The sequence below is a fragment of the Orbicella franksi genome, chromosome 11 (genome assembly GCF_964199315.1).
Source record: "Orbicella franksi chromosome 11, jaOrbFran1.1, whole genome shotgun sequence".
In the NCBI taxonomy this organism is placed as follows: Eukaryota; Metazoa; Cnidaria; class Anthozoa; order Scleractinia; family Merulinidae; genus Orbicella; species Orbicella franksi.
In genome coordinates, this window is record NC_138155.1 from 505,995 (window position 1) to 516,417 (window position 10,423).

Genomic DNA, 10,423 nt, shown 5'->3' on the forward strand with positions numbered 1-10,423 from the left:
AAACCCAGACGTCGTCGGTTTCCCATGGTCCCGGTGGTGGTGTTCGGCATCGACGAGCAGTGGACGGCCGACCTGATCGAGGTGATCAATATTTCGAGGTACAATCGAGGGTATCGTTATCTCTTGACGGTGGTGGACGTGTTTTCCAAGCACGCCTGGGTCCAGCCCTTGAAGAACAAGACGGGTAAAGCGGTGACGGAAGCCACGTCTAAGATCCTGAAAGGAGGTAGAAAACCCATCAATCTCCAGACGGACGACGGGAAGGAATTCTACAACAAGACGTTTCAGGATTTGATGAAGCAGAAAGGCATTCATCATTTTTCGACGCGCGGGGATACGAAATCCAGTGTGGTGGAACGGTTCAATCGGACCCTGAAGGAACGTATGTACCGGTACTTCACCGTAAAGAATACGATGACGTATGTGCCCGTGTTACAAGATTTGGTCCGAGGGTACAATCGATCGTATCATCGCAGTATCAAGATGGCTCCCGATCAAGTGACTTTGGGCAATAGCGAGGACGTGTGGGAGACTCTTTACGGAAAAAAGAAAAAAGGGAAATTGAAGAAACCGCAACTCAAAGTCGGGGATCGTGTGAGACTGAACAAGAAGTTCCGTCAGTTCAAGAAAGGGTATTTACCCGGATGGACCGAAGAGGTGTTTGTGATACGCCGGGTGCGTCCTGGGAGGGTCACCATGTACAAGGTGGAAGAATGGGACGGTACGGCGGTCGAGGGTACGTTTTACGCACAGGATTTGCAAAAGGTGAACGTGAAAGACGACGATCTGTTCCGCATCGACAAGATCGTCAAACGAAAAGGGGATAAAGTCTTGGTGCGTTGGAAAGGTTGGCCAGTCAAGTACGACAGTTGGGTGGATAAAAGGGGCTTGTACGTGACCCAAAAGCCCAAGACCAAAAAATGAAAGACTTTTACGTGCAGTTGTTGAGCAATGCCAGCACGAGCGAGTTTGCGGACAACAAGGCCAACAGTTTCAAGAACCGTCTGCCGAACCCGTTGCATTTGAGAGAACCTGACTGGAAAGTGGGTATCAGCGACCTCTCGTTTCCGTCCGCGACGCGTAAGATGGGTTTGAAGAATTCTCTTCTGTTTGAAATCTGGTGGATCGATATGGTGAACGCGTCTATAAACCTATACACGCGGGTCCCTGGAGTGACGCGAGAAGGCGATTTTGAATTCACGCCGAGGAGTGGTACCGAGTTAATGAACATGATACGTGATCGATACCTGCATAGGTTGGGAGATCGAACGGATGTCGACGTGACCCTGTACAAGAAAAAGAGCAAAGCCGACGATCCCACCGAATTGCTGTACACGGTCATGCGTCGGGCCGAGCATGGAGAATGCGTCCTGGACAACTCGAGAACGTGCCTCAGTCTCCTGATCAATGGTAAACGCGTCTACCCGCAGATGAACATCGGCATCGAATTGGCCAAGAAGATGAAATGGGTCAAGATGGGAAGATTACAGAACGGACAACCGGGTTACGTCTTGGGACCCCACCTGAGGAAAGAATTTCCCAAGGAAGTCGTACCCACGGCCACGGACTTGATCGTAGGACAGAACGACGGGGACGAACTATTTTACAAGATCGACCCTGACACCTTACATTTGAGTTGTTTCATCAATTGGGTCTTCACGGACCTGAATCGCAGTTACGCAGAAGCGTTTGGCGACAATCGTCGTTCCTTGTTCGTGTATTTGAATGTGGGACAGAGTATGGTGACGGGAAATCAAGTCACGGACATGTTGAAACAAGTGCGTTACGATCCGGACGTGGTCGACCTTCAACCGAGACACATCCTATATCTACCGGTGCGTACAGCCGTTTTGGACATTATCGAGACTGAAGTGTCCGAGGAAGACGGACAACTGGTGGAATTTGCGTCGGGTGTGACCACGATCACGTTGCATTTCAAGAGAGGATGAGTGATTTTTACATCAGCTTACCCAGTAACAGCAGTAAGAACGAGTTTCCGGAGAACAAGTCGAACAGTTTCAAGATCAGGTTACCCAATCCCATACGCCTGGAGGGAAATGGATGGAAAGTGGGGTTGTTTAGCATCTCCCTGCCAGATGCGCACGTGACGCTACCTTCCACCACCGATTCTGGGGGTGACATCACCTTGACTCATGTGGCCTGGAGGCGAAACGATTTGGATGATAAAATTATTTATGCGGAAGCTTACTTCGCCCTTGAGGACCTCAAAAAGGTGTTCTACGACGTGGACGGTGTTGGACTCATGAAATCCATGATCGCCTTTTTCGAGCGACAACGCATCTTCACGTTCGGCGATCCCAAAATGGGCTCCAAATATGTCGGAAACGACGGGAAAAGAACCTACATCAAGTTCAAGTGGGAGGGTGAAGACCTAGTCATGACAATAAAGACATCTTACGTCCTCGCAGTATGATCCCCGAATTCAACATCAATGCTGAACTGGCTTTGAAAATGGGGTGGCTCGAAAAGAAAGACGGCGGTGGTTACGATCTGGGACCTAACTTGCAGATAGAATTTGTCGACGATGTCATTCCGGACATCAGCGCTGTCGGGACATAAAAGACAAAGACGGAAAATATGTCTTTTGGAATGTTCACTCGGATAGAGGAGATGGAGATTTTTTAACACTCAGCATCCATTGCAATTGGCGTTTTATGAACCTGAACGAAGCCTTAGGGGTGGTGCGGGGAGACAGTTCGCGATCCGTGCTCGTCTACACTAACACGGGAGATGGAAATGTGGTGGGAAATCAAGTCACGGATTTACTGAGAGAGGTCAACTTGATTCGAAGAGGCAGAGGTACTCAGTACTTCGAACCCGTTCGCGTTCAATATATTCCCGTGCGCAAGGAGGTACTGGACATTATAGAGGTGCAAGTGGCTGAGGCAACTGGAGAACTGACGACCTTTGGAGCCGGCAATACGATCGTGACGTTACACTTTATGAAATCATGATCGGGGGAACTTTGATACGGTTTCATCCCGACGGATACCAATCGGGGTCTGGCATATTCGGTCAGGTTTGGAAAGGCATCAAGAAACGAGGTCCCGGCATTCTCAAGGACGTTCTGAAAGAATCGGCCATGGAGGGTCTGAAAGGTTTAAAATCGGGTGGCGCGGGAGGAAAGCCCAATTGGAAAGGTGCACTCGCCGGGTTAAAGCGGGGGGCCATACGCTCCGGGAAACGTAAAGCGAAGCAAGAGCTCCAAAGCTTTTTGGGCAGTAAAAGAAGAAAAGACCTGTTTGGATCATGATTCCCATCTACTCGAGACGCGTGAGACGTCTCCCCGGAGGGATACGTACGTATAAAGGGGGTTCGCTCTTCCGGAGACGTTCAAAACTACCGGACTACCGTTGGGTACAGTCGGAACTGAGAAGGAGACGAAAAAGACGCCGTAGACGACGATGACGGACCTCGTGGCTCACGCCAGATCGGCAGGGGTTCGTAACCCTCGCCTGGACATGTTCACCACTCCTCCCACGGATCTCAGCATGTCGTCGCGACGTGAGGTGAGAATCAATCCGTTCAATACGGGGATCAACCCAGTGACCTTCCAAATCGATCCTCAAGAAGACTTCATCGACTTGAACGAGAGTTTCTTCGAAGTGGAGTTGGCCGTCAAGACAGCTGCCGGAGGTAATATAGCGCAAGCGACTACCGTCGGACTCGCCAACAATCTGGTCCACACCCTCTTCAAACAGATCAATGTGAGATTGAATGGGACTCTCATCAGCCCCCAGACCGATACTTACCACTACAAAGCCTACATCGAAGCGCTGTTGAACCATGACCGAGACGACGGTGAAACGATCCTGGCACCAGAGGGTTGGTACAATTGTCTTGGTGTACCCAGTCGCGGAGAAGTCGATGTGATGACAGGCAATAAGTTGGATCCTACTCACGACGATTACAAAGCTTTACCCCAAGATCTCAAGAACATGGTTCAAAGTCGAATTCAGTTTTTTGGTGGAAAGAGAGTGACCTTGAGGTTCAAACCTTACCTGGAAGTGTTTTATCTCAGCAAGTTACTGGTACCCGGTGTACAGATCCAGATTGACATGTACTTCAATGCCCCCGCTATGTGGACAGTCCAATGGGCCGGTGCCGATACTCTCAGACTGACTGAAGCCGACGTGAAAGTGAGATTGTTCCTATCTCAAGTGAGAGTGACTCCCTCGGTGTACCGAGAACTCATGACCAGCATGAAAGGCGGAAGAGTGGCCACCCACCCCACGGTGAGAGGTGAAATTCGCACTTACTCGCATCCCAATGACAATCGTCATTTCGAGTGCAGCAATCCTTTCCACAGTAAGCTACCTAATCGGTTAGTGGTGGTGTTGATGAAACAAACAGCCTTCAATGGAACTGTGACGGTCAATCCGTTCAGTTTTGAACAATTCAATCTCGCTTCCATCAAACAACTGGTGAGAGGTGAAGAGTACCCCTACGAGACCTTGGAGCTCAAACACGACGATACCAGTAAAGATCTGAGAGGTTACCAAAGATTCCTCAAAGCCTCAGGAGCTTTGTGCAGAGGAAAAGGAAATATGGTCCGGAAAGAGGACTGGGGACACGACAAGAGATGCAACCTGTTTGTATTTGATAACACAGCCAATGGATGTTTGGACAGTCCAGTGTTGAACCCCCAGCAGGAAGGTGAACTGCGTCTGGTGATCGATTTTGCAGCCAATCCGGGATCAAACCTGACCATCTTGTTGTACGGTGAATTCGAGAACATGCTGGAGATCAACGAGAACCGAGTCGTCCTCTACGACGTGTATCAATGAGAAGAAAGAAGAAAAAAATGGAGACAGTAGCCTTGAATAATTTACAGTTGGATTATTTGGCACGGACGAATCCGTCACTCTGCTGTGTTTTTCACGGCACGGTCCCTTGCGATCGGCTTCCAAGAACAGTACCTCAAGAAGGACCGACCGCTTACATCGTGAACACGGACCCTCACGACAAACCGGGATTTCATTGGATCGCTTTGTGGGCCGACAAGAACAAGTGCGAGATCCTGGACAGTTACGGTCTACCGTTGGACACGTACGGAACCGCCGGACCGATCCAAGCCTGGTTGGACCGTCATTTCAAGTACCAGATTCACAACGGCAAGAGTCTACAGTCCATGTTCAGTCAGAGTTGCGGTAGTTACGCCCTGATGTTCCTGATCGACCGAGCCAAAGGTCGTGACATGAACGAGTTCTTGAATCGTTTTAAGAAAAACGAGTTTGTGGAGAACGATCGTAAAGTAGGACAGATGTTAGAACGTTTGATCGTGGACGAGTTGGCCTGGCGCAAGATTTGTAAAACCCCGTGTCACCAGGACACGTGCGGTTCCTCCAGAGGAGTGCGTCATTTGTTATAAAGTAAGCTGTTCGAAATAAAAGAGGTTCATTTTTTCGAGAGAACAAGGATGTTGCGTAGTGAAGGCAGATGGTTCCGTCGATTCTTAGAACTGTGTCGAGAAGAGAGTACGAAATTGACCTCGGACGATCCTCTTCGACAGGTCATGGAACGCATTTTGGATTGCGACAGTTACCGTCGAGTCCGATTCATACTGGACCGGGAAAAAGATCATTGGCTTCGATACAACCTGTTCCACCTGAGTATCCGAGCCAGACTTCAAACGAACGCTAGTCGAGATTACAAGTGTTACCCTATTGGCACGTGCTTCGCTACGGCAATAAGTCCTTACGCCATCACTTTGTGAGTGCATAAAAAGGGGCGGAGGAAAATAAAACGGTTCATTGTGGATTCACTGACAAAACAAGACACATCATGGCTCTTCAGTTTCAAGGGCATAGACATTTGGACGACGTGATAGCCAGGTTAGAAAAACGCTATGGAAAAGCGGGTGGAAAAACGCCTCAACCCAGTGAGGCTCATTTCAAGAAAAGCCAACTGCCAAAACGACAACTCAATCTGAAAATACTTCAACCCGCCAGAAGACAAGTGTCTTTTCAACCGCCGTCTGTCCTTGACACCGGCGAATTACCAGCGACCGTGACCACGCGCAGGAAACGCAAGAGAGCCGCCCCTGCCATGCCGAAGCTTTCCGAGAAGGAAGATAGGAAAAGAAGAATGAAAAAGAGGCATTGGTACGAGGACAAGTTCGGAGACTTGAGTAAATTCGCCAAGAAAAAACCTCGAAAAAAGAGATCGGCGCCTGCCAAGAAAAAAGGGCGTCCCAAGAGAGCCGCTGCCCAGAGGGCCATGGCCAAGATCAAGAGACGTGCCAAGAAAAAACCCATCTGTTTCAATCGTAAGGTCACCCTATTGGGTCTATTGAAACGCATCCCAGCCGTCAAGACCCCATTGGCCAAGTTGTTCGGATAAAAAACGGAGCGTCTCGAAACCCTGGACCATTTTTCAAGATCATGGAACGGCGCAAAGCGTTTCAATTTCACACTCCGTCGAGTTTGTTGATAGCGGGTCCGTCGGGGTGCGGCAAGACGGTGTTCACGACCAAACTGCTCTTGGAGAACGGCGACTTGTTCCAACAAACACCGAAGAGTATTCATTACTGCTACGGATCGTGGCAAGACGGTTTCCAAAAGCTCAAGAAGGGCGGGGTCAAGTTTTACGAAGGCATCCCCGACAGCGAACAGTTACCCCGATGGTTTCCTGGAGGGGGCGTGTTGGTCTTGGACGATCTGATGGACGAGGGCGGTAACGACAAGCGCGTGTTGGATCTCTTCACCAAACACTCGCATCATCGGAACATCACGGTACTTTACTTGTGCCAGGATCTATTCCCTAACGGAAAATTCGCCAAGACCATTTCCCGAAACGCTCATTACATCGCGGCCTTCAAGAACCCTCGGGATCAGTTGGGGATACGAAATTTACTTCTGCAATCGTTTCCCACGCAATGGCAGGAGGTGTTGGACACGTTTCGAAAGGTCACCGATCGACCTTACGGTTACATGCTATTGGATCTTCATCCAGCCAGTCAGGACGATCAACGCGTCCTCAGCAATGTGCTAAAAGACGAAGGATTCGTACGATGCCATCAGTTTGCGACACCGTCATGCTGAGGAGCGAAGTCGAGTGGTTTCTGCTTTTCATCGTACTATGCAAGACCAGACTCAAATACTGCATGAATCCCCATGAGCTGGACTACGAACCGATGAGACAGGTCACGGAATGCGAGAGTTACCGTCAAGTGAGGTCCATCATAAACGCATATAACGGGGAAGGTTTCGATTATTTGGTTCATAAGCAACGAGAACTCGCCGAGAAGAAGATAGAAAGAGAGAGGGGAATGGATAAAGATGAGCTCTTATGGTAGTGACGAATTCAACTTCTCGGCTCTGGAGGATTATTCGCCTTGGAGTCCATTGCCTCGAGCGAGTACACCCGTTCCATCTGCAGCGGGTGTGGGTGCGAGTCTAAACACTCCCCCTTCACCGCTATCGTCCCTACCGACACCACCCCTGCCCAATGTCTCGCCCGTCGGAGTAGGCACCGCAGGCTCGGGTGCGCCGCAGACCAACGTCACGGTGGGTGTCGGTAGCGCTGGATCCGTGTCGCACGCCAATGTCACGACGGGTGTCGGTGCACCCCGAATAACATCCGCCACACCTTTGGCACACGCTGTTCGAGGAGGGAAACGACCGAGACGCGTCCCACGTCAAAACACACCGACGTCCTCCAGTGATTCCGGCAGTCGCAGAAGAAGTAGCGCTAGTGGTAGTGGTGGAAGAGGCAGAGGCAGAGGCAGAGGCAGAGGCAGAGGCAGAGGCAGAGGCAGAGGCAGAGGCAGAGGCAGAGGCAGAGGCAGAGGCAGAGGCAGAGGCAGAGGCGGAGGCGGAGGCGGAGGTGGAGGTGGAGGCGGAGGTGGAGGAGGTGGAGGTGGAAGTGGTGGTGACTCCACATCGCCTTCGTCGATTCGATCGGGTCGAGGAGGAAGAAGGCGAGGAGACCGTGTTCTCGATCAGGCCCAGATGCAGCAACAATTGGAGGAGATTTTGCGCCAACAACAACAGACGGCGGCGGGTCGACGAATCGCAGGCATCACGACCACGAATACGATCACGACTACCTATAAGAACGGACAACGTCCTACGGTGACTCGCAATTCGACCAGTGTGCGAAACTGAGAACATGCTGAGAAGCGAAGTCAAGTGGTTCCCCTACTTCCTACATCTATGTCGATGCTCCCGCTCTTACTGGGATGCGACCAGCATGGATCACGAAGACATGAAACGTATCGCGGACGAGTGCGATAGTTACAGACAAGTCCATGATATCCTGAACCAATCCGTAGAAACCGCCTTCAAGGACGAGATCTGGGAATACGAGCAACAAGCTAAAAGGATCGAACGTCCCGACAGAAAGTCAGACTACGTTTGGCACTGGTTGGAAAAGAGTCATGAGTACTTCGGTCTGTTTATTGGATGAACCTTTCACCTCTGTGGTGGATTTGGACGTGTTGAGACGTTTGGATGGACTGTACGCTTTCTACCACAAGTATTGGTGGTGTCGAAGGCAGATGTTCGGTTACTACAAATTGTGCAACGCCATTCTCAACGGACTGGCCTTACTGACCGCGGCATCGAGCATCGTCGTGGGATCCGTGTGGAAAGACGGGTACGTGGCGGTAGGATTGATGGCTTTCGCCGCCGCACTGAAAGGATGGAACGATTTAAAGAAGTATTCGCTCAAGATGGACATGACCCAATTCGCTTAAACGACGTACGAAAAGACATTGACCGAACTGCGGAACTACGCTCTGGGCGGTGTGGAGGAATTGGATGGGTTTTTGATCAAGATGCAAACGTTGGACGACGTGGTGACGGATTTCACATCTCCCACGTACGACCGATACTTTCGAGACTACGAAACACGATTCGTTCACGCGCCTCTATAAAAACGGACATGTGATCCCTTCGTGAATCATTCAAGGTGGAAACCGGACATGAGGAGAAGGCGAAGGAGACGGCGAGTGGGAGTAGGAAGAAGGAGGACCCAAAGGGGAAACGGTTTTTTTGGCAATTTGAAAAAAGCATACAATCTGTATGTGGACGTCAACAGAAGAATGAGGCCGCAAAGGGGTGGTAGCGCGCTAGGCGACTTATTCGGTACGTTTGGACATTATTACGTAAGACGCTGACCGATACATGCCTCTATAAAAAGGACACGTGATCACTTGCCTACGTCATTCAATGGGAAAAGTGCGTGCGTGTCAGAACACGTCATGGTGAGGAGAAGGCGAAGGAGACGGCGAGTGGGATTACGTCAAGTGGGAGTAGGAAGAAGGAGGGTCCAAAGGGGAAAGGGTCTTGGTAAACTGGTCGGCGTCGTGACCAAGACGGTGTTGAACCTTCTCGAAGACTTTTGAAATAAAAGAGCGTGACTAGTCAACCGGACGTTAGACGTGAACGATGAAGCGGTTGCGACGACAACGTCGTTTCTTGACGAGCGTCCTGAAAGAAGCCAATCGGAATAAACGTCAACGGATGTTGCATTACGCCGACAGAGATCAGATCAACGCCATCATCGAAACTCCGAGGATCGCGCAAAGTTCTCCATCTCGCGGTAGTACTGGAACCACACCGTGACGGGAAGGTGATAAGGCAAATGATTCCAGGAACGCGTCAAGGAATTGTGCGTCTCGAAGGGTTTTCCGAGGTCCCTCATATTAGCAAGGTGGTCATGAATCATTCTGCGATGAGAGTCCACTGCGAAAAATGAAAAAAAGACAGTGTCAGGTCCATAGTCCGTCCTCGTTGTAAAACGAGGGGCCACCGGGAAAGGGTAAGAGACACAGCTCTCGAATCTCAATATCCCTTTGTCCCTCCACGCGTCTAAAGTAGAGTCTGAACCTTTGAATTCGGATCAAGTTATACGTATAGTACGGAGTGTTGTAAATGAACAGACGGTACAGATAACTTCTAATCTCTCGGGTCGGTTCCACGGGGAGACGCACACAACCGTGAATGTACAGGTCTCGATCCCGATACAGAGTCACGAAATTTCTGACAAAGGTATAATAACGTGTCCAAATGCCCGGGTCGATGGCATACGGTAAATCATTCCACAGGTACGATCCCTCGTGATGGCAGTGATAAGGTCTACCCTCACTACGATATCGCTCCAACTCTCGATCCATTCTAACTAAACGATCATTCGCACCTGCCGTTAACTGGTACTCCTCATCGTTATCATCTTCCTCCATTTCCTCGTCGGTTTCCAACACGACCTCAGGCTGAATGTCGTCGACCACGCGTCGGCAGTTGCCGCAGGTCATAACCCGTCTCTCCATCTCCTGGTAGCATCGCCGATGCATGAACACGCCGCAGCAAGGAGTACGTCGGCACGATGCCAGAGAATCAATGTGAATATCTCTCTGACAAATAAAACACACTTGTTGAATCGGTGTTTCTTCGGGTAG

General features: G+C 50.4%; 1 protein-coding gene across 1 annotated transcript; it reads left to right on the forward strand.

Moving 5' to 3' along the window:
- The first annotated feature begins 5,936 nt into the window (after positions 1-5,936).
- Positions 5,937-7,231, forward strand: LOC145502837 (uncharacterized). Its single transcript, XM_081482230.1, has one exon. The coding sequence runs from the start codon at positions 6,405-6,407 to the stop codon at positions 7,062-7,064; it is 660 nt and encodes a 219-aa protein (XP_081338356.1). The 5' UTR covers positions 5,937-6,404; the 3' UTR covers positions 7,065-7,231.
- Positions 7,232-10,423: the final 3,192 nt, after the last annotated feature.